The sequence below is a fragment of the Sardina pilchardus genome, chromosome 14 (genome assembly GCF_963854185.1).
Source record: "Sardina pilchardus chromosome 14, fSarPil1.1, whole genome shotgun sequence".
NCBI lineage: Eukaryota > Metazoa > Chordata > Actinopteri > Clupeiformes > Clupeidae > Sardina > Sardina pilchardus.
Genome location: NC_085007.1, coordinates 11477636 through 11500687, shown reverse-complemented (window position 1 = coordinate 11500687; position 23052 = coordinate 11477636). Strand labels below are relative to the sequence as shown.

At 41.7% G+C, this 23052-nt stretch overlaps 4 protein-coding genes across 5 annotated transcripts; 1 reads left to right on the top strand and 3 right to left on the bottom strand.

Moving 5' to 3' along the window:
* The first annotated feature begins 479 nt into the window (after positions 1 to 479).
* enoph1 (enolase-phosphatase 1) lies at positions 480 to 5189 on the top strand. Its single transcript, XM_062553403.1, has 6 exons — positions 480 to 875; positions 1008 to 1109; positions 2287 to 2489; positions 3060 to 3192; positions 3430 to 3553; positions 3994 to 5189. The coding sequence occupies exons 1-6, from the start codon at positions 792 to 794 to the stop codon at positions 4131 to 4133; spliced, it is 786 nt and encodes a 261-aa protein (XP_062409387.1). The 5' UTR covers positions 480 to 791; the 3' UTR covers positions 4134 to 5189.
* tmem150c (transmembrane protein 150C) lies at positions 5175 to 9826 on the bottom strand. 2 transcript variants are annotated; one of them, XM_062553405.1, is made up of 8 exons: positions 9468 to 9826; positions 7963 to 8078; positions 7637 to 7690; positions 7494 to 7526; positions 7321 to 7388; positions 6772 to 6899; positions 6425 to 6551; positions 5175 to 5957 (listed from the first exon to the last, which is right to left on the bottom strand). In XM_062553405.1, the coding sequence occupies exons 2-8, from the start codon at positions 8034 to 8036 to the stop codon at positions 5749 to 5751; spliced, it is 693 nt and encodes a 230-aa protein (XP_062409389.1). In that variant the 5' UTR covers positions 8037 to 8078; positions 9468 to 9826; the 3' UTR covers positions 5175 to 5748. The 2 variants fall into 2 exon arrangements, with proteins under 2 accessions (XP_062409389.1, XP_062409388.1); XM_062553404.1 differs by having other exon boundaries at positions 6374 to 6551; positions 9468 to 9822.
* A 410-nt stretch (positions 9827 to 10236) lies between these two features.
* Positions 10237 to 16278, bottom strand: LOC134101107 (stearoyl-CoA desaturase 5-like). Its single transcript, XM_062554680.1, has 5 exons — positions 15907 to 16278; positions 14482 to 14612; positions 13937 to 14142; positions 12614 to 12846; positions 10237 to 12400 (listed from the first exon to the last, which is right to left on the bottom strand). Exons 1-5 carry the CDS (start codon positions 16130 to 16132, stop codon positions 12189 to 12191), a joined length of 1008 nt encoding a protein of 335 aa, XP_062410664.1. The 5' UTR covers positions 16133 to 16278; the 3' UTR covers positions 10237 to 12188.
* A 521-nt stretch (positions 16279 to 16799) lies between these two features.
* On the bottom strand, positions 16800 to 23052 carry LOC134101243 (cytochrome P450 2D14-like). Its single transcript, XM_062554840.1, has 10 exons — positions 22882 to 23052; positions 22087 to 22233; positions 21602 to 21618; positions 21311 to 21471; positions 20721 to 20881; positions 20398 to 20571; positions 19419 to 19557; positions 18741 to 18928; positions 17602 to 17743; positions 16800 to 17005 (listed from the first exon to the last, which is right to left on the bottom strand). The coding sequence occupies exons 1-10, from the start codon at positions 23050 to 23052 to the stop codon at positions 16800 to 16802; spliced, it is 1506 nt and encodes a 501-aa protein (XP_062410824.1).

Sequence of the window (23052 nt, the reverse complement as noted above, 5' to 3'; positions counted from 1 at the left end):
CAAATCAGTGTTGTGACCATAGACGGTTGTGACAGAGCATGAAAAGGGGAAAGGAAGGGTAGGCTACTGGACAGATCTAACCTAACAGCGAGGGTAGGCCTAGTTCAGATTTATAAACTTCTTATAAACTTCTTCAGTTAACAGATAGGATGGGTTGGCAAAATGGTGTTTCATTATTGAGCTGCATATGAGACTTAAAAAAAAAAAAACTGAGTTGGCTGCAGTCAACATATTTATGAAGGTATCTTATTACTGAGGAGACCTTAGGATGACAGAGGCAGAAGATATTTTGTAAGTTTCAGGAGCACACAAAACGTTTCTTTCCATGCAAACAATTACGGCACATCTTTATTTGGGACACAGAATTATTTGGAGTTATGGGCAGTAAATGCAAGATGCTGTACTTTTGTACTCCCTGGAACGTCAGTGATGGTTATCACCAACAGCAGGAGGCGCTGCAGGCCACTGGTCAACAGTCATGATGGGACTCTGAGACTCATTTGTGTCTGGTTCTGCGGTGGCAAGAGTAGTTTGACCATTCATGTTGACCAACCTACAATTAGATTTAGCTTGCTGACTTACTTTAGATATTTTTGAAGTAACGTCACTTGTATGTTCTTTGTGCTTGCCTGGAGCTATTTGTCTGTGTTCTTATTTTAGACAGATAGACTTAATTGCAGTGCTAATGTAAACCCATATTCTCAGGCTTTGACATTTCCTTATTCGTTGCAGTGTAGTACTTGGGTATCTTGCTAGAATTAGCCAGCAACTTGCTGGCTTGGAGGAGTGAAATGGCAACGGTTACTGTTCCAGCAAATACCAGTGTGTTTCTGCTGGATATCGAAGGCACTACCACACCAATCACCTTTGTAAAGGTAACGTTGAGCACGCTATTTTTGCAATTAGACAGCTAGCAAGTTAGCACCACCCAGCTAACATTAGCTACAAAACAGTTGGCTAATATAGATTTCTGCCTGGTGTGATGTTAACTCTGTATTTTTCCACAGGATATACTGTTTCCATATATTAAGGAGCATCTTGAGGATCATTTGTCAGATCACTGGGAAGAGGATGAATGCAAGCAGGACGTGCATCTTCTAAAGAAACAGGTCAGATGGATGACTGTCAACGCGAAACATGTTAGCTAATTTACTTGGCTAAGTTAGCTATCCAATGCCACATGGTCTAGCTATGAGTGTTATGATGAAGACATCGCTAGCTGGCTACTTTACGTCTGAATGGATTTTAACACATTTATCAAATCTAGGGTCGTGAAATGTGTTGATGTGTTATGTTTCTGCACAATGGACCGCGTGAATCGGATTGGCATTCGCAAGGAGTGGTACTGTGTTGGTAACTTAAGTGGCAATGTGTATGGCCGTAGGTTATTGTATGGCTAATAACCACATTCTTAGATTTTAGTAGTATCCTGGCATTCCAAAGTCATATTAATACACTCTATGTGTTGCTGCATAAATTATCAGGTTGTTAAACCTTTTTTGTGACTGACATAGGCGATGGTCTGACTGAGTTAGTAGGTTATGAGGCTACTATTGGAAAATCAATTAAATAATCCCATAATTAGGTCTGTCAATATTGTCTGAGCTGGATCCTCGGAAACCCCATCAATCGTTGTAAATGTAGGCGTCATCATGACCCATCAGTTTGTGTGCGTCCGTTTAGTTGTTCAAAGATAGTCATTGGACTGTTCAGTTACTTCCACCAACGGTTAACTTGTAAACTGTGCACAGAGCTTGAACCTAATGTCCTAATGTAATTGAGAGTGGAGCACTTTTTAACAAGTGCATACATTACCTCAAGGACAAGTGTTTGCACCACCAGTGCATCCTCAGGCTTATTGGCACAGAGCTTACTGAGGCTTGCCAGTTGGTAGACTTATGACCTCACTTACAGCAAAATCTCACCCACAGTGCCAGTCTCGGCAGTGTAGACTTCTACTCAGGAAATGACAATGCACTCATCTCAAGAACACTTGCCTATAAAGCTGTTAAGCCTGGATGAAAACATGCCAAGATTCCTTAAAGCTAACCATCCATTAAATCACTGGTTTACAGTATAGCCCTGAGGATAGGCCTTCATAAGACCTTTGAAGAATTATGAACAATGGAATGTAGCAGTAAGGTTCAGTTTGATGAGAAATGTGCAGTGATGTGCCGGGCACTTGTGAAACATTATTTACCCACTAAGTGGTCTAGCCAGTGAATCACTTATTTGATTCATCCAACCATGGCCTCAAGTCACCCCTTGCTTTTTCTCTTCTCATAGACAGAGGAAGATCACAGACTGAACCGAGCAGGCCCAGTGCATGCTGTGGACCAGACGGTGCACACTGACGAGGAAAAGGCCATCCGAGAGGTAGTGGAGAATGTCCTGTGGCAGATGGCCGCCGACAGGAAGACCACTGCACTGAAACAGCTGCAGGGGCACATGTGGAGGGTTGCGTACAACACTGGGAAAATCAAAGGCGAGTAAGTGGCTGGAAATGTGTTACTGCTCCAACAATCTATAGTCCACACACACAAATGTACATTTATCCACTTAGTAGAGATGATTTGTGATTGCTGCTCCGTATATTTATTACTTCTGTTTAGCTTTCTGGTATTTAGCAGACGCTTTTATCCAAAGCAGCTTACATCGACAAAAATAAACAATCAATAGTTTTGCTTCCAAGATATCAAACACAACATTTGTGGTTTTGGTAGCACTTTACCGTAGCTGAGCAACAGGGAGGTATACATCCGTTCAGGATGTGTTAGAGATTGGTTATTGATTATGCATTATGGCTTTAATTGTATCACAGGGTCTTGCACCCAGAAGTTTTGAGTTTCTGAAGAGTAGGCTAAGGCTTGCCCCTTCTTTAGTTATTTAGTGTGTCAGCATGACTTTAGAAATAGAAATGGTCATATCTAGTCCCTCTATAACGAGTTGAAATAACTACCATGCTTTTACAATTGGAGATTTTCCAGACTGATCAAATTAATAATTAAAAGTCTGCAACAGGATATAAAGATGACTGATATTATCTTTGTGTGTTACAGAGTGTACCAGGATGTAGTACCAGCCATTAGAGGATGGCGAAGGCAGGGGATGAAGGTCTACATCTACTCCTCAGGGAGTGTGGAGGCACAGAAGCTGCTCTTTGGATACTCAGTGGAAGGAGATATTTTAGATGTGAGAATTTAGTATTTTTTTCCCCTAGAGTGTAAGCCTGATTTGATAACAAAGGAGCATATAACCCACCACTGGAAATGCATTCTGCGGTACAGACTAATTTTCTTGGTGCTTTTGGGTGTTAGAAGTAATCTTTTTGCACCTCTGGCTCCCAAGCTCTAGTGATAATTGGTGTAAAAAATATGGAATGCTTTAGCGTATATTTTTCCATTTACCCATCGCCTTTGTCATACACAGCTCTTCGATGGTCATTTCGACACAAACATTGGGGCTAAAGTGGAGAGCAAAAGCTATGAGAGGATCGCAGAACGGATAGGATGCACGCCTGAAGAGATCATGTTCCTGACGGACGTCACAAGAGGTAACGACCTCTTTTCTGACACGGGACAGTTGTTACTTATCTGGAAAAACAGAGTTAGTGTAGTGCTTAGCATGTCTCACATGGTTAACTTGTAATGGTAATTTGCATTTAATGTCCTACTTTATGGTCCTACTTAACTGTGTGCAGCAACATTCACTAAATTGTGGCGTCTGTTAGTGTGCATTTCTGTTTGCATCCATTTGCTGTCTATTGCATCCATTTGCATGGCGTTTTACATGAATTTTGAATTTTGACATGGTATTTGCATGAATTGCCGGGTACTGCTTTGCCTAAGACTAGGTTTAAAATGGAGGTAGGCCTGAACATGGAATAGTATCAGGCCAAACAGTTGAATAGCCTCATATTGACTAATTGATTGATTGATTGATTGATTTATCAGTTAATTGATTGATTGCTTTTGCTGTTTGTGCTGCTCACAGAGGCGAAGGCCGCCGAGGAGGCGGGCCTGAACGTGGCGGTGGTGCTGAGGCCAGGCAACCTGGAGCTGACGGAGGAGGAGCAGGCCCACTACAACACCGTAACCTCCTTCAGCCAGCTGGAGCTCAGCGGCAGACCTTAACAACGACACCGCAGAGACCTGCACGACTTGTCCTCGTCTAGCGTTCCCTTTCCTCAGTCTCTCTCGCCAACATTTCCTTTGGATGACTTTTCGTATTTTTCTTTCCTTCTTTGTTTTGTTTTTTTATTAAGTCCTTATTTATGTGGAAAGGTAAAGTGGTCTCAGATACTGTTCAGTGAAGGGATGACAAAAAGAGGCCGCGTTTGAGAGAAGCGGCGAGGTTAGCACAGTGCTACCACAGAACCTGCCATAAGGATGTGTGAGGTGATCGTAATGTGCCAGTTCTTTGGTTCCACTTATGAATAGAAGTGTTTGAAGGAGGATCCAGGTGGCAAGTGCCAAACACGTCTTAGTCAAAATTCCCTGGTTTCAACCAGGATTTCTGTCAGTCCTAGAAGACAGTAGTATAAAATCAGTGTTTTGTCTGTGTGTGTGTGTATTATGCGAGTAGGGATCCCTCACATTCATTCCTCCATTCGTCTTAATAGTCATCTTCCTTATTGGCGCAACTTCATTGTATTCTAAATCCATGTTCATAGTAAATTGAGTGGATGCTCTGTCTATGTGACCAATACCACATGAGTGAATGTTTTGTACGTCTCGTGTGTGTGTTGGAGTGGGAGCATACTGTTTGCATGACATGGTCATGTCAAAATTACATTGATTTGTAGCAGAGAGTGTCCAGCAAACTATTTGTAGCACTGAAATTATGCAGACATAATGGCTCCAGATCACGTTCACAAGTCCCCTGAATGAGGACACAATAGTCTGAAACAGGAGTCACTGTGAAGCAACTTATTTGCGCCAACGTTTTAATAATCTGAAATATTACAAAGGTTGTCATTACATTTTTTTTTAAGTATCAAGAACTTGTATCTACAGTGTTAAGTTTGATTGGAGTACTGTATTGTGTCTTTTCTTTGTTCTTTTGGAAGATCAAGAATGTGAGTTTGTTAAAAGTCTAAGACTGTATGCATTTGTGTTCTTCTCAGTGGCACTGGATACACCTGTGAGATTTTGCAAATGGGAAGTAAACGCATGGAAATCAGCCTAGTCCTACATGCCTCTGGTCTCTTTTTTACAGAAATACCAGTACAAACTGATGAGTTGACTGAGAAAGTAGTGACTTACCTTAAATGTCTTCTACTATCAAAACTGTGCTCTGTGAGTTGGATGAAAATTAATCATTCTAAGCTTAGTACCAAATACATTCCTCAGGCAAACATGCATGTAGAGTAGTGCTTACAGACACTGATTGGAGACATTGTGCTGGATACAGTATTTTGCTCATAGAATACTTTGGCTATGGGCCAGCATGCCTGTCCGTTGGGACTAAGAACAAAGAATTGTATCCAACCAATGGGTGTGCTTCTGATGTTTCATTGTGAGTTCGTGGCAATACCCAAATAAGGTGCCTAGCTAATCAATGCATCTGTCTGGATATCTGAGACAGCCCAACACAGCAGTCATTTCTGCCACAAGTGATTTTTGTATTCAACCTGCTTTATAAGCAGTTTAATTTGTTTTATCTGGAGAGTTCAGTTGATCATAATGGTTATTGTTTGTTCTGATTCTTCTTGAGCTCTGCCCAACCACTGGGGCCCAAGCGGGGCCCCTACAACTGATCCGACTGGTACTCTGACACCTCAGAGAAGGTCTCGGACAGACTGAGTGGGGGATCCTGGTAGTCGGTGCACATAATCTCAAAGTGATAGTTGCGGAATTCAATGGCGAAGGAGGCTAGGAAGGTGAGAAAGAACATGACAAGGGCCCACTGCGTCCGGGCAGCGTGCATGTGAAGACCCTGAGCCATCAGGATGAAATCTGTGTAGTGCTAGTTAAGGTTAGAGGGTCAAGAACATTTCAGTCCCACCTTTTTTGAGTTCTGGGTGTTCTGGACTCACAAAAATAAGCACTACTATGAAAAATGTATACTGCATATATTATTACATGTTCCTAACTCCTAGTTTATAACAACAACATTAAGTACAGTATAGTAATGATTCCTTAATATGAAATCTAGACATTTTACACATTTTTTTAAGCAATGTGCAAAGTGAGTTTCTGCCAAGATCAAATGGCAATGGCAATTAGTGGGAAAAGGCATTCCCATTCTTTGCTAATTCGAGTGTGTCACTGTTTTGTTGATCTAATTTGATAACAAGTTTGTCATGCTGACATCCAGAATGTGCTGTGGTGAGTTTGGGTTGTGGTTAATGCATTAACATAAGGAAGGATACAAAGCAGCATGCAGATAGTGACCGCTCCAGACAAGAGGAAACGAGGGATACCTGCCCGTCTGCCCTCGTTCCGCAAGTTCACCTTCACTGTTATGAAGGACTGCACCCAACAGAACAGAGTTCCCAGTCCAAAGGTCATTGATGTGCCTACGTTGTGCAGCTCTTCATCATTGGTAAGCTGGGTAAAAGAACATGGCAAAAGCCAAATGCTGTGTATTGATCGTCATACAAGACAAAAGCATAAGAAACACATAATCTCAGAAATGTGTCACTTTTGCATCAGCGAATTGAGATGGGTGAAATATATGAAAATGTCAAGGTTTTCAGACTAGCTCTACAATGACTGACAGGCCTTGGACTAGATTTGCAAATCGATGAAAAGAGTCGGAATATGATACCTGGAAATTTCCCACTAAGGTCATTCCAAAGCAGGCCAGAGATAAGGCTACGAGACCGCCAATATTCATCCAAGGCCTGTGCATACGTGGCTTCAGCTGAAGGTATCGCAGCACACCAAGAATGAATCCTGTAAGTACAGTATAGCAGATATGAACATTTTGATCAGATTTTTGTTTTAATGTAATGCACGTAACACTACTATTTTTCAGAATTTATATTTGTACAGAATATGATCATGTATCTGTATCATGCTGTATGCTTTATACGCTCAGGGCTGAAAGATCTCAGAGGACTGAATGTGCCTTCTGTTCATGAAATGGAAACCCTTTCACATGGTAATCGGACACAAAACAAACATCATCAGCCATCATCAAACATCACCTATCCTTTCAACAACCTCTCCCTTTCAAAAATTCCAATGACACAATACGTTATGCATTCTGCAGAGGGATATTATGAATACATGCAGTAAACAAACAGTAGGGAGTTTTTGTATTGAAGTAGCATTATAAATAATTGAATAGCTATTTTAAATGATCCACACCTACCCACAAATGCTGCCATGTTCATGACTTGGCTAAACACGCAGCTGGCTGGTGGTGCATTGCCTGCAATGCTGAGGAATATGAACATGTGAGGAAGCATGAAACCAGTAAGAGAAAAACATACACTCTTCGTCATTACTGTGAGGTAAAATCATAAGTGTGTGCTTTGGCTGTACCTTATGTAGGGGGGAGACTTCTGGCCCGATCTTCTGTGGAAAATAAATGTTATTATTAGACAGGATTAGATGAAGTGGTTGAAGTGAGTGCCATCTGGTCCAGTATGCCGGACTTTGAATATATTTCAGGGGAAGTCACCTACTTGTACTCTGAACTTAGAGGAATTATTTTGTCATCCTCCACTGCTATGAAATACCTAAAAGGAGAAGAATGTATATATTAAAGTGAGTGCTAATTTCTATCTTCCTTTAGCTAAATAATAATGAATTAACAAAATGTAATATATAGGCCTATTGCCTCATGAGTAAGTGGTCTAGACACAAAGTAACCATTTAAAGTAAGCAGATTGAGGTCATGTATGCTTGATTTTGAATCAATTTATTGTTTTGTTTACTTTCTACAAATAGGCAGTTACAAAGGGACACTGACCAGACCACTAGCAGATTTCAGAATCCATAGAATACTTACACAACCCACAGACCAGCTGCTGTGAACAGCGAAAACATAATAGGAAGAAACGTCCAGGGACTACATTTCCTCATTCTGTCATACAGTATGGACTCCACAGCCTTCTAACGTCCCCTCTGTGGTAAAAAGCAGATAATGGAATTTTAGAATAGATCTTCAGTTACAAGTCTCAAGGTGATGCAACCACATAGGGATCTGATTCATCTACGCTCTGATATTCACTCAAAAATAGTTTGATCGGACCACAGGACTGATCAGAAGAGCTGAAATGTAGCTCTACAGTGCACTCATTACAATCGCACATGCGAGTAAAAATGATGGCAAATGTATTTAGACGTAGCCTTCTGGTGCGAATGACTAACGAATGACTTCTGACCTGTCTACAGAATACAACTCAACATCGAAATGCATTAGGCCAAGTAGTGTGAACTAAAGAATGACGTCACGAACGCAGCACAAAGATAGGCATACGTTCCATAATGGGTGATTTATAAATATCCTTGATCAGGCCATGCTTGGTTCTCTGGAAGGAAAATGGGCTATGTGTTAGTAGGATACCTGCAGAATAAAGTTAGATCACCATGTCCATGGCCATCTGGATTTGCCAATAATGGGTTCACATAGATTATATTTGGCAGGATACTTGATACAAGCTAAATTAAAATAGGCTACTATAAAAATAGAACAGGTCGAAAACAGGAATATTCTTTAAATTATGTTTCCAGTGTTCCATTCTTAATCTTTGCAACTGTTCCATTGGCTTGTTTCACAGATGGCTGTGCTGTTACATTATGTGTAAGTTGTTAAGTACACCCTGGTTGGCACATCCCATTTTGTTTATTGGAATCAGTAGGCCGGCCTAGGCCAGTGATCATTCTGTCATGATTGGATGATAATTTGCCTGTAGCCTACTGACACCGATAGGAACACTGTAGGCTACATACACATCAACTTCACACACTGGCTAAAAAAGAAAGGCTTGTCTCATGTTGAGAGAGAGTTAAAAGAAAGAAGACTTTAAATGCACAAAAGGCACGATCATTCTTCAACGATAAACCAACAAACAGCCGTGCGTAGCCTAGCCTAGTGCAATTTCAGAACTACTGTGGCGGACAGCTCCTGTTCAACTTCAGTGGACTTGAATGCATGGCCCACTCAGCCTATTAGGTTTAGAGGTTTCATACATGAGGCTAGCTTACGTACTTAGTTACTAGTATGGCTATGCCTATGCTATACGATTCTACAGCAATGGACTTGTCCTCAAGCAGGTTTATCACCATTCCAGCTCTGTGCCTAGATGCGAACAACGCCCATTTCGAACACAATAACTGTAATATTGAGGGTTAGCCAACATAATGCGCTAGTAGCCTACTTGTTTCTGAGACAACTGTCTACGAACCCATTACAATGGTGGACTTTTTCCACTGTCGTGATGAGATAGACTACACCAATCCCAGGGTATAATGCGACATACTGTAATACCATCCGAGGAATCAGTAGCTTACCTCCTGAACAGTCAGCACCTCTTATGTGTGTGACGGTTGTCTACTCATTGCATGCATTGAAGTCTTCATCGACCATCGTGTTCCCTCTTCAACGACATTGCCCGCTGCAGAGAATATATTTATTAAGTGAACGACAATGTTCCATGAAGCGAAATCGCTCAACTGCCTGAATAGGGAGCGTTGCTGAAGGCTGACTGTTGACGTGAAGATAAGCTAGCTACCTCAAATAAACAGACTTTACTCTCAGAAATTCTAAAGCTACGCCTACGACTTTCAAGAGCGGACATGAATCGGTGGACAGTCAGACAGCAGCTGCAAGTAGACCTGCCTTTGACCCACTTTCCTTTCATCTAACATTACAAGCTGGTAACAGGCAACTTTCGTTTACAATGTTTGGGTCTTAAGGAATTCAGAATTCAATAGCCTATATCCCCTACACACAACAGAAGAGAGCCTTACAGATGTGTAGTAGGCTACACCAAAACGACACGTGGTGTTTATGGAAGAGAGTAAACATTCAGAGCAGAGACTGATAGTGGACGGGTGCTGACCAGGACATGTAGCCAGTCAATGGAGCTGATTAAAAAAACAACTTCTGCACATTCAGCTCTAAATAGCTCAGCCTACCCATTAGTCTAGACTCTAGGCGAATCTATGGATTGAATGAAATATTAAAACTGCCAAGTCATTTCCACTCAAAACGTTACAGAAATTCAAAAGGGATGTCTTGTCTAATATTCAAATAATTCAGACCAGGTTTGGCTTTACATGTATTTAGGAGTTCTGATCAATACAATCTGTAATACATGTAAAGCTCATTACACATTTATTAAAATTACAAAAAAAGTAGTCACTGTAACATGTACATAATGAGCTATGTCAATGCTGCTGAATGCTCTGCAGAGAAGGAATAATTCCTATAATATCAAAGACTTGAGTCCTTTAACAGTTTGTATTAAGATGGCATCTATTACCCTGACTCAACAAAGGTTTCCTCGAGATAAGTGGTTACAACTATATTGTTAAATGGCTACAACAATATGACAAAAGTTCTTATTGACACACACATTTTTCTATTGATGTTACCATTGTATGATATAGCTCTCACTACGGTACACAAATATCACAATACGGTAGATGTAGTTAGACATAGACAATGTATAGGCTTTATATCAAACTGTAAGTAAATGTACCAAACACGTGTTGTCTTGTGCAAGCAGAAGGAGGCTATTGTCTCATTGAATAAACTGAGACAAATGAAAAGCATCTAATTTATCCTCCATTGGCAGAGTGGTTAAACTGCAACCTTAACGAAACCAATAACCCTGAGTCGCCAATATAGACTTTTCTGTATGTCAGAGGGAGGTAGAAATCTTGACCTCTGTAGGTAAAGAAGTCAAATAACCATACATTCCTCAATCGAGTCATTGTGAACTTTGGGAATTGTAAATGTGTAAAAGCCTTCACACTTATCCATACAACCATGATATACTTCTCATCACCCCCACCCATACAGGGTATATCACACAGGAAATATCAAAACACATCAATACTCAACAATACGAACAGTTGATTGTTTAGTGGTCAAACACTTGAAATCAGTCATGACCAATAATGGGCAGTACATTCAAATAGGTACTAAGGCAAGTCTGTCACCCTATGGTGAGATTAAGTAGGGTAACATATTCATCTTGTTTTGACCTTTGACCTTTGTAGGAGTCTTCCTCAAAGTTGCTTTCATCTTATCGAATGAGATTAATCAAATGAAATCCAAATACAATTTCAAATAACTGTTGATATCTAAAAATCCCTCCATAGCAGTCCAATAAATTTAGATTTTACACTTATGTAAACATACAGCATGTTTTTTCAACTATTGTTAAATCTATGGCAAACCAGCACTATAAACCAGGAAACAAACTTGAGGCTACTTCTCCCTATCGTCTCTAAATCCACATTGTACACTTTGGTGAAATGTATCTTATGATCCCGTATTTTATCTGGCCTACAGCTTCCGTCTCTGTAATGCTCTGCTACATTATAGCCTATACACTATCCATACATTTCTTTTGAACGTTCTTGATGAACCCATCTGTGAAGACTTCAGAGAGGCACAATTAACTTACTTAACCCTTCTCCTTTGTCAATAGATAAAAGATAAACATAATCTTTAGTCAATAAATAGAATCATGGTCAACTGTGTGATTCAATTAAAGCAATGTTCCATACAGCCTTGACTGTGACACAATGAAACTGACACAAAAAAGTTGAAGAACAAAAGGATAAACACACTGAAAATCAGAAGTGTAAATATCCGGCTTCAGAAAGTAAAAGTCCTACCATGTATTTGTTCTGCCTATTCACTTAGAGGTACACTATGCAAGATCTTCACCCTTACGAAGCCAATTTGATGGTAAATTGTAATAGGCACATTGTTCACATAGATTAGCTATACAGCATAGATATAGCGGTTCGCTACCGAGAAAACCATTCATTCAACTTCAAGAACTGCAGTTCTGGAGGGAGCTCTACAGTCGCCAAAAATACCTAAACCTGCATAGTGTACCTTTAACGCAGGGAATTTCACTAACTAGCTGATCTACCTGATTTAGTAAATGGTTGGAGCAAATATTTGGCAGGACTTCTGCTTTATATACACAAGCCCTTGCATGTGTGAAGAGAGTCTGCAGCCCCTACATAAGTGTATGATGGCCCTCATTTTCATTCATGAGTGAGCGGGTCTTCAGGCCTTCCATCTCCCGTCCTGCATTTGCGGGCCCGGACCATCTGTGCTGAAGCCTTCTTGCAGTCACTGGCCAAGCCGAGAAAGCACATCAGGTCTATGAAGCAGGTGGTGGGGTTGAAACGCAGTCCGAACTCACTGGCGGAGTAGTCAAAGGGGAAGGTGTGGTGGAAGTTATGGAAACCCTCTCCTGAAATTTCCCCAAAAGAAGTTTCCCCAAGAAATCATGGTCAAACAAAGAGTTTATAAGAAACACAAACTGCTACTGTGCATCCCAGTAGCTGAGTCATTTTTCACTCAGAATGCAATATTCAATGTCATTCAATCAATTGAAGTACCGTACATGATATACAGCTGTAAAAAATATAAGCCCCCATTTAGAATATTGAAAAGATCGGCTCACCAATGGCTCCAAACGTGACAAAGCCATTTTCGCGGGGGTTTATATTCACATCATAGGGCCGGTTTCCATACATGTGTGCAGCGCTGTTCACTAGCCAGGTGATGTTGAGGGAGACTGTGTAGCGCAGAATGCTAGCCAGGAAGTAAGCGTTCCACAGGCTCTCTCCCCAGAAGTACCACGGCACCAGGGTGGGCCCCAAGAAACACATCACAAGGACTGACATTAAATAATGTCTGAAATAAAAAAAAACATGTAAGTTGAATTTTTGCAAGAATCAAATACAATTTCTCACTGTCTGTGACCATAATTGTAATGACCTGTACATAGGCTAGTTTATTACTCTTGAGCCTGGGAATATGAATATGATTGGTTAATGTTCAACGACCAGCCATGTGGGCGTGTGATGGAAAAATTATCTCAAGATTCCAATATGGCCTTCCGGAATGTCACAATAGCCCTGTTTATTCAGTGGGCCAACCCTGTTATGTTTAGATCCTATCTGCACTTTGATTTCAAACTTATCACTCTCCTTACAACCCTCTTTGTTAGACAGGGGAAACCCAGTCAGGGACATATTGAGTATTATTACTACTGTTATTGTTATTAAGTATCAGCACTATCCATCTACAGTCTCAGCAGAGGGGCTCTCTAAACATTACAGCTGGCAGGTATTCTCTTCCAGTGAGATCTGTGTTTGATTTTCTCTTAGTCACGAACTCCTACTACTTTAAGGCGTTGTTCTGTTTCTGACACAAATCCAGTCTCTTTACAGCTTAGTTAGTGCCCTGTCCAGTCATGTTCCTTTAATGAGTCATTCAAAAATCATGCTCTCTTCCTGTGCACATTCCTGCCATTGAAATCCCTTTGACTCTGACTACTGCAAAGATTTGCTTTTCTTTCTTCATCCTAGTCTGCAACCCTTCTCTATTGCATGAAGCTAAAAAATCAATGTACCCTTGAGAGTTTATAAATACAACATATCTGTACCACTTCCTGTAGAGGACACTCCTCTTCTAACACTTCTAACAGCCTAACACACATAACACACACTTATCATGCACTTCTCTCTCTTCCCTCCTCTACCCTCCTTCTACCATTTTCTCCTCCTACCACACTTTGACTTGTCGGCACTCGTATCCTTTCGTAATAGCATTGACAAATGGAGTAGTAATTCCTAGCTAAGGTCTCCTCTGCACTGTAGCTTGCATGTTATTTTTTTCTGTAAGTCAGATTGGATAAAAGCATTTGCTAAATGAATAAATGTAAATGTAAAAATGTAATATAGACAGAGTCTCAAATATATATTTCATCCCAACAGCCCACCTCCTCTGAAACATCACCACGGGGTCTGCCAAAAGGTCACTGACGTCCAGCTTTCGGCCTTTTTCGATGACGTCTCTGTGCTTCCTGACGAACAGCCAGCCAACGTGAGCGAAAAAGAACCCCCGTTTGGCATTGTGGGGATCGGCATCCGTCTCTGAGTACTTGTGATGCACCCTGTGATCCCGCGACCATTCGAAAATGTCATTCTGTTCACAACAATGAGAGAAACATTATTCGTCACTGACCGTTCTGCTGTCTATGGAAATGCTACTTGCAGAAAGTGAACACAGAGAATGCCAGTCACCAAAAACAGACAGTTGAAACCTAATCAAATGGTTTCCTGGAATAATTAGTTCTGGACTAAAAAAAAAAAACTTCAGTAGAGATTTCAATTGAGAGAGCTTTTAGTTTAGGACTAGGCCTAATCCCAGGCACAGGAAACTGACTCAAAGGTCTAACAGAGATGAATGAAACAGAGAGTACAAAAGGATGCAAAAATGTAAAGAGAAAATCTGATTATTAAAGACTAAAGACTAATGCATCACCTGGAAGGCCATGGAGTTTATAGCAGCCAAGAAGACCCTGAGGGGCAGCTTTGCCTTGTAGGACCTGTGGCTCCATAACCGATGAGCCCCAGCGGTCACTCCCAAGGCCGTGAGAAAGAAGCACACATAGGCTAAAAAGAAAAACAGAGGGCAGAGTATCACAAAAGTCAGTCTGACACAGCTAGACCATGTATGAGCTGCTTTCCCTGAGATTAGAATCTGAAAACTCCCAATTGAAAACAACTGGGCTGACAAGAATTTCATCCATTGAGTAACTGCGGTGTGTGCCAAATGGGTTCAAAAGTGCGTTTGGGCTCAAGTGTTGTGAAATAATAATTAAATCACATATTATCTTGCGAGCAGGACTCCAGGTGGCAAATCTGCTACTAGGCAATAAATCAGTCCTGATGAAGGAGATCAACAGCCAGAGAATACATCAAACCACTAGGAGGGTGGGGGTGGCATTCAATTGAATTATGTCCAAACCCGACTCAAGGTCTAAATTAATAAATGTGAATATTGTTGGCTACATGCCACAAGGGTATAAATAATCCATGTTTCTTTAGGATTTAAAGCACATGCTGCCGTTCACATAGGTATAAAATGCTGTACATAATGAGTGGACAACACAGGTATAATTTCACCTCTCGATTGTCCAGAAGCCTCCAGACCCTTGTTTCCATAGAAACAAAACTCCCATTTTTGAGTGGATTTCCTTCTTAGTGCACCTGATGCTCCTGACACTAACCATCCTACATGTCACATTCAGCCTCTAGGCTACTTCATAGTCCACGGGAGGTCTGATGAGTCTTTGGATTGTGTGTTGTCTGGTTATTGCAGTGAATTTATGAGAAAAGCCTATTAATGATTATTGCATTGCAGTTGTGGAACTTGTTTTCCTTTAGATTCTGGCGACTATGCATGCATTAAGGACTTTTGCAATTCCTACATCAACTACAAGTTTTACAAGTTTGATGGCATGGAAAACAAATATTCCCAGTGTCCCTGTGCATTCAATACATGAAACGCTTTAAAATGACAATGAGAAATAAACAGGAATATCAATGATTATTTGTTGCCATCTTTCCTTCCCAATTAGGCTGCACCGTTTTAGTGAACAAAGATCTCCACATGCATTATACAATACACCTCTAGTGAGCAGGCATCCAGTGCCATAATAGCTATTTTGCATCAGAGACATCACTTATAAGTAGTATGGGTAACAAATAAAGATCAATCCAGAATGACTCAATACATTAATATTCACATTATTACATCCATATTTCCTATGTAACAGTTCTAATTTGGCTTAAAACACCACACCGAGAAGGCTAGCCCTCACGCACGCATCTCAGTGCAGAGTTTGGAAGTTACACAAGCCGCCGCCGTAGTTATGAAAGGTGAATCTTTATCGCTCCGACTTACACCAAATCCAGGTGAGAGGTTGTGCTGTTGGTATCAAGAAGATGGCATATACGGACGCAGCATGAAGGAAGGTCATAAGAATAACATTTCTCCAAACGATCCCTTGCAGTTGGACTCCCTTGTCATGCATAGACTTGGGTGCTGTTTCCTTGTAATTTTCCCTGTCGACGCTCTGTACATCCACATTCTCCCCCCGCACAGCGCAGCTGTGTAGAATAGCCACCATCTTCCCTCTCAAACCTTACTAACCGAATATCTGTGCAGCGACACTTGCACGGGTTTCTAGTGATAAAGACGACTAAATTGTGTGAACTACATTACTACACTAACTGGCTGTAAACAGCATCTCTCAAGACCGACCTGTATCCGGGGAGGACCTGCAGTAGAGTAACCAGCCACCGGGATCAGTCAAGAGATGCTGCTGCCTAGAAAGCCCGCTGAAGTGATGTCACTAAGATATCAGTCACTGATAATCAGTGGCTTATCAAGATATGTCGAACCAGGTAATTGAGTTCATGAATTACCATTCAGAACAATACTATGCATGTATGTTTGAAACAGTTTTAATATATTTTTTATATATATTTAAATCCTCAATTTTGCCTTATAGCCCTAATTCTATACAGATTTTCTCGGAACTATATGTATTTTTAAAATAAAATCTTTAAGGCTATACACATTTGATGACAAACACAATGGCACTCTATAGGGGTACAAAATGTACTTCAAAATAAAACAAAATGTCATCATGTCAACTGTTTTATTTGGTTAACACCAATTCATAGACTGTCCTGCACAAACTCAAAAACTCAAGGAGTTTGTGTTTGTACATTTAACTGTAGTGCTGTTGTGAAGTGTACAGTAAATGTAAATAAGGCACACCACTTCCTGGTTCAATGGGCCATACTCCTCTGCTTCCTCTTGCGTTGGTGAACCTCCAGGAAATAGGGCTTTGGCGCCTGGATCCCCCCAAAGACAGGTGTGAGATCTGGTTTCATGCTGTTCTTCGGCCAGACGAAGTGGAAGCGGCGAAGCAAGGTGACAAGAATCAAGAAGAGCTCCATGCGTGCCAAGGCTTCACCCAGACATACACGAGGTCCTACACAGATAGCATCACACACAGGTCACACAACATGCCATGCAGTTTTTAAGTGTAATGCTTTGACGACAAAGAGGAGGAAAACCATTGTAAGTGAAATATAAGCTTTGCATATCCACTGATCAGCAATCAGATTTTACATTCCATAACTTTATCTTTATGGATCTTCTTCTAGTTGACGTAGTCTCAGCCTTCTATGCCCCACCCATATAGTGGCACTGAGCATGTGAAACATGCAACACGTGGGCTTAAATCAACTTCTTTATAATTGACTATATTTTGCGGGTAGAGAACCCATCACGGAGGGGAGTAGGTCTGGGGTGCCAGATGCCACTGTTGAGCCATCGAGGTGTCTTGGGACTAATTCAACGGAACACCAATGAAGGAAGGAGCCTGTTTGATGAGCCAAGTAAAATCTTCTCGAAGGCTGGTGTTGCTTTTTTGCCCACAAAGTTTCCTTTGTTGGTGATTTATTTATTTATTTTATGGTAAATAGGCTTGGTTATTGATTTGTAGTGGTGTGAAATCGCCCACCTGTAGCACTAGGAATTTAACAACTCTCCTGTGCACATGTGAAATAACGAACACATTTGTACCTGCAGAGAATGCCAAGAAAGCCTCAGGTTTCACAAACTCCCCTCTGTTGTTGAGGAAGTGGGCGGGGTAAAACTCAAATGGCCGTTCCCATTGGCTCTCATCATGGAGGACAGATGTCAGGTTTGTGATGACAAGGGTACCCTGAGAACATCAAGGAGATGCTGTAGATTTGAGAAAAGCAGTAGAGCAGGGAAAGTGGCAAGGCCAACAACGTGACTGGACGCTGATGTGAGATCTCCCTGATTTCCACCTGTGTGTTGTTGTCATCTCAACCGTGGCACTTTCTCCCAATACAACCAAGCACACACTTCACTTGGGAATGGGAGCTAATCACCAAGGCATGGCAGGAAAAAGAACAAGAAGTCCGCACACCAGAATATGCTCCTCTGTTTGTTTGTTTTTTTAATGGTAAATCACCACGTGGTGTGCGGACTGATATAGTATGAAAGCTAGCAGTGGACCAGAGTGGGACCACTCTCCTCACCCTTCAGACGTAACTATCTAGAATAGTGTGTCTGGTAAATGCCTGCAGTGAATCTGGAGAGGAGCCTCCAGGCATAAGACAGGCTTCGCTGGCGATTAAAATCGTTTAATGGGTGCTACAGTGCATGGCATACAGTTCATTCCATACTTGCATGGTTAATCTCTAAACACCAAACTATTTGTTTTGTTTTGAACTCACCTGTGGCACGTGAATAAACTCGCACATGTTCAGACTGTCACTCTGGTGTTTTCACTTGATAGACCTTATTGTCATCACACGTTTAGCCTAAACAGTAACTTGTGGGACCTGTGTGTCAACAGCTGTTCCCTGAATCACTCTCACATGTTCAGACTGTCACTCTGTTCTTTGCACATGATAGACTTTATTATCATCACACCTTTAACCTAAATAATATCTAGTAGCTAGTAACTGTGTGTCAACAGCTGTTCCCTGAATCACTCTCACATGTTCAGACTGTTACTCTGTTCTTTTCACGTGATAGACCTTATTATCATCACACCTTTAACCTAAAATAGTAACTAGTAGCTCTGTGTGTCAACAGCTGTTCCCTGAATCCCCCCCCCATGAGGCAAAGAAATCACAGGTATGGTGACGTTAATCTAACCATCCCCTCACCTATGAGGAGCGACCCACCTGAGGGATGTGGTAGCCCATGAGTGACGTGCTCCTGGTGGTGGCATGGAAGACCCCCAGAGGGGCGATGTTTGCCAGGCGCTGGATCTCATGAATGGTTGCCATGACGAAGGGCATCTGGTGACGATCATTGTAGGAGACATCGGGTCTCTCTCCCAGGACTGAGTCGATCTCCTGCTGGCAGAGCACTGGGGACACAGGGGGAGTGTGTTGGGGTGTTCCTATGAGCATCATAAGTACTTCAGCTTCCTCTGTGTATGTATTGCACATTGAAATGTTTGTCAGTGATGTTTTGCACCTTTAAGTAAATAAAAATTTACATGATCTTTACATGATCTCTCCTGGCCTGTCTGCACCGAATTGTCGCTAGAGCAGAAGCAGGGAGAGCATTCCTTTGTCTACAGGTAATGTGTTCCATTTTTCAAAATATGAGCACTCCCAGAGAACAACATGTTGTTTTCATGGACAAAAACACAATATGATATGAAGCACATTACTCAAATTGAGCCAGACTCACTTTAGTGCACTTATATATTCACATCCTGTATTTGTTCTCTAGATGCAGAATGGACTTAACAGTAGAGGTTTTGTTGATGTGTGTTTTCCTCTGCAATCTTACATTGTTTTCCAGCCGAAACATGCCCTACTTCTGTTGACCTGGGGTGAGCAGCAACCCACCTTGAGCGTCGCGGTAAGTGGTCAGATAAAGAAAGGCAGCGAGGAGAGTGTTGGAGCTTGTGTCAGTTCCAGCAAAGTGGAGATCCAGCAACAGCATGACCAGGCGCTCCTCGTCCAGACAAGACTCCACTGTCCCTCTCTGCAAAGACCGTGACCGAGGCGTTAGTGCAGCAGGAAGGGACTGCCGTTCCTGCCTACACCAGTTTCACCAGCTGTGTCCTTGTAAGTATAGTACAAGTATATACTTTTTTTGAAAATTGTTCTCTGCATTTATCCCAATTCGTGAATTAGTGAACACACACAGCACGCGGGGAATACACAGCGAGGTGAAGCACACACTAAACCAAAGCAGTGAGCTGCCTGCCTGAGGGGTTAGGCGCCTTGCTCAAGGGCACTTCAGCCGTAGAATGGTCAGGGATTGAACCGGCAACCCTTGTGTTACAAGCTCGAAGCCCTAACCAGTAGGCCACGGCTGTGCCCCAAGGATGCATCAGGAGACATTATTGATATTACAAAAAATGTATGCTTAAATGCATCCCTAACAATGTCAGTGAGTGGTTTGAGGTGATGTCTTGGTGGACAAGAACCATTGTTCACTTCTGATCCAATGGCATGTGTTCAAATGTACACAAGGTTGTTGATATAGACAGCAAGAGATGAAATGCAATCCATAGGCAAAAACAGTCTCCAGAGGGATCAGTTAAATCTGGGTTATGTTTGTATGATGGCTGTAGCGTGAATTCCACTCCAGGCAAAAGTGGACCAAGGGGAAGTAGAAAGTTTTGCATAAATGAGCACTATAGCTCATAACTCCAAGTAGACATTTTATATCAGATTGGCTAGTACTACTGCTTTCTGGACCTTAATTTTTTTTTCAGCAGTACCCAACTATATCTTATGCATGATATTCTAGTAACAGATATTAAGTACTGTATATAATAAAAAAAAATAGGGGTGAGGTGAAAAGCAGACGCTAAACCTTTTCCATCTCATCCAAGTAACAGTCGATGACGTCTCGTGGTTCTCCTGGGACCCTGGTCTGCTTGTGCTCATCCACGATGCCTCTTGTGTGTCTCTTCAGGGCATCGTAGTTCTTAAAGACCTTCTGGAAGGGCAGCGGCAGGCTCCTTAGCATGGGCAGTGTGTCATAGATCTAAGAAAAGAAAACAGGGCAGCCTCAGACACTCGGGACTTTGGGGTCCATCTGCAGTATTATTAATGATTTGTATACAAACAAATCATTATGCTCAAGATACTTAATGCCTCACAACTGATACATAATAATAAGAGGGAGATATTTACCACAGCCCAAGCACCGTTGGCAACTTCTGCATTTTCTTTGAAGCTGTTGACGACGAAGGACAGGACTTTGTCCTCGTACTCGTAGCGGGTCCCAAACAGGACTGAACAGATGATATTGGATGCAGCGCTGTGGATCAGCTTCTGGGGATTCACAGGCGAACCTGCGTGGACAACACCATACAGTACACGAGGCACTCGTATGTCAGGAAAGAGAACAAGAAGTCTGCACACCAGAATATGCTCCTCATCAGCTCATTATATTTGTGTAAGAATACAACTGTGCAATTCATTCAATAATTGCAACATATATGTATGTATGTATGTATGTATGTATGTATGTATGTATGTATGTGTGTGTGTGTGTGTGTGTGTGTGTGTGTGTGTGTGTGTGTGTGTGTGTGTGTGTGTGTGTGTGTGTGTGTGTGTGTGTGTGTGTAACATTTTGGAGCATAGCCTGCATTCAACAGAGTGTGGGGTGTCAGAACTTGAGGTGACGATTAACTGTAACCGAAAGCTTAAGTAAAGCTGAACTCTGTCAAAGAACATTGTGTCTACATTGATAGCTAAAGTAAGATAGATGGATGTCTTGCCATTGTTCTTCTCCAAATGTGAGCAGATGAACGCAGTCTCCTCCAGGATCCTCTGTTCCATGGAGACCTTGCCGAGCCCAAAGTTCCGCATGGTGCTCAGAACAAACCGCCGGTGCTCCCGCCACTCCACCCCATAATCTGCCATAATCAGCCCTGGATGAGTGTGTGTGTGTGTGTGTGTGTGTGTGTGTGTGTGTGGGTGTGTGTGTGTGATTATCAAAAGATACATGAGAAAAAAAAACATGAGAAACAAATGCTCTGAAAGACTAAAATGCATGAGAAAATCAGTATTGTAATTTCACTAGAACCTCATACAAAATTTCCATTTTCAGTTTCACCTGCATCAACATTCTGGAACATGGCACATACATGTGATGCTACAAATGCCACATGGTCTATCTGTGTTGGAGACAAACATCTTTGTGCCCAGTGAGTGCTGGCTTTGTGAAATTAGAGCCATACAAAGGCTTTTCCACGAGAGTCTGAAATCCCGTTGCAACACTAATCTGATTCTGTGCGCGACAATAACACCATGTTATTTAATACTACATTCATTCAACAGCCAGCTCAACTATCCACCAAAGTGGACCACTTCAACCATACTCTCTGGCCTGAATATCTTGGAAGGAAGTTAACTTTATAAGGTTTAACACTCTGTAAAGCGCCATGAGACATGTGTAATGTTTTGGCGCTCTATAAATAAAATTGAATTGAAATTGAACTTTATAGACTTCAGACAACTGTTTAGATTTCTCCTCACCTTTGGAGTCTGTGACATGGTTGATCATGAGACCCTGTGGCCTTCCTGCGAAGTCTGTGGCCCGCATCAGCAGCGCCTCCCTGACCGCCTGGAGCCCATGCAGCATCACCGTCGGCCTCTTGCCCAGGAAGAGGCTGTAGACATTACCATAGCGACGAGCAATCTGGAGGTAAAAGCACACCAAAGATGAGCTCATTAGTCAAGAATCAGGGCCTCTCCTCACTTTAGCATGCTTCACAGTTAAAGGTCATTGTCCATTGCCCATCTCGGAACATGATTTATAACCCCAACACAGAAAAAACGTAAACGTTTAAAATGCAAATAAAAACAGAATGTGACAATATGCAAATTTATATATATATATAAATATATATGCTGCAAAGGCAACGAATCACATGTTGAAAAAGACAAATTTGAGTATTTCATAGAAAACATTATGTTAATTTTTGAATGATACCTGCAACATGTTTTAAAAAAAAGTTGGGACAGGGGCAACAAAATTCTGGAAAAGTTGGGCAATAAAGAGCATAGATGATATAAAGCTGCTATGCAACAGGTCTCTGGAGATTTTACTTTCTACAGACTGCTGTTGGTACATTCCCTCTATATATGGTATCGGAGTTCCCTTCATACTTATGTAGCAAAAGATGCATATTTAATTGCACTTCTCAACTTTAGGGGGACTAAATCTTCTTCAGTGGCCGGCTGCTTTAACATGAAATTGTGAAGTATTTCAGGATTTCATCATCTAAGTACAGTGTTTGGGTACATTCTCTGAATTATGTTGTGGTGGTTTGCGGTTCTGTGGTACCTTATCTAGATCCGGCATGGGGTTCTTCATGCTGAGCTGGAGGAGGTTCCCGAGGAGAGGTAGCGCAGGGGGCCCGGGGGGGAAGTTGGGGCCCCTCTGAGGGATCACCAGCAGCAGCAGCAGCAGCAGCGCAACAGAGGTCAGTCCCACGAACAGCAGCCACCCAGACAT

What these genes read in the sequence shown, in the direction of transcription:
- LOC134101107 (XM_062554680.1), bottom strand. Translation starts at nt 16,132, where the DNA reads ATGGTGGCTATTCTACACAGCTGCGCTGTGCGGGGGGAGAATGTGGAT. An exon ending in GTGGTGATGTTTCAGAGGAG is followed by an intron (nt 12,847 to 13,936) that starts GTGGGCTGTTGG and finishes TTTTTATTTCAG; the next exon opens with ACATTATTTAATGTCAGTCC. An exon ending in TGTCACGTTTGGAGCCATTG is followed by an intron (nt 12,401 to 12,613) that starts GTGAGCCGATCT and finishes GGGAAATTTCAG; the next exon opens with GAGAGGGTTTCCATAACTTC.
- LOC134101243 (XM_062554840.1), bottom strand. Translation starts at nt 23,052, where the DNA reads ATGTCTGGGTGGCTGCTGTTCGTGGGACTGACCTCTGTTGCGCTGCTG. An exon ending in CACTTACCGCGACGCTCAAG is followed by an intron (nt 18,929 to 19,418) that starts GTGGGTTGCTGC and finishes CTGTGTCCCCAG; the next exon opens with TGCTCTGCCAGCAGGAGATC. An exon ending in TGGGCTACCACATCCCTCAG is followed by an intron (nt 17,744 to 18,740) that starts GTGGGTCGCTCC and finishes TGATGTTCTCAG; the next exon opens with GGTACCCTTGTCATCACAAA.
- tmem150c (XM_062553404.1), bottom strand. Translation starts at nt 8,036, where the DNA reads ATGAGGAAATGTAGTCCCTGGACGTTTCTTCCTATTATGTTTTCGCTG. An exon ending in GCAGCTGGTCTGTGGGTTGT is followed by an intron (nt 7,691 to 7,962) that starts GTAAGTATTCTA and finishes TTCTCCTTTTAG; the next exon opens with GTATTTCATAGCAGTGGAGG. An exon ending in CCTCTAAGTTCAGAGTACAA is followed by an intron (nt 7,527 to 7,636) that starts GTAGGTGACTTC and finishes TATTTTCCACAG; the next exon opens with AAGATCGGGCCAGAAGTCTC.
- enoph1 (XM_062553403.1), top strand. Translation starts at nt 792, where the DNA reads ATGGCAACGGTTACTGTTCCAGCAAATACCAGTGTGTTTCTGCTGGAT. An exon ending in CACCAATCACCTTTGTAAAG is followed by an intron (nt 876 to 1,007) that starts GTAACGTTGAGC and finishes ATTTTTCCACAG; the next exon opens with GATATACTGTTTCCATATAT. An exon ending in CCTGACGGACGTCACAAGAG is followed by an intron (nt 3,554 to 3,993) that starts GTAACGACCTCT and finishes TGCTGCTCACAG; the next exon opens with AGGCGAAGGCCGCCGAGGAG.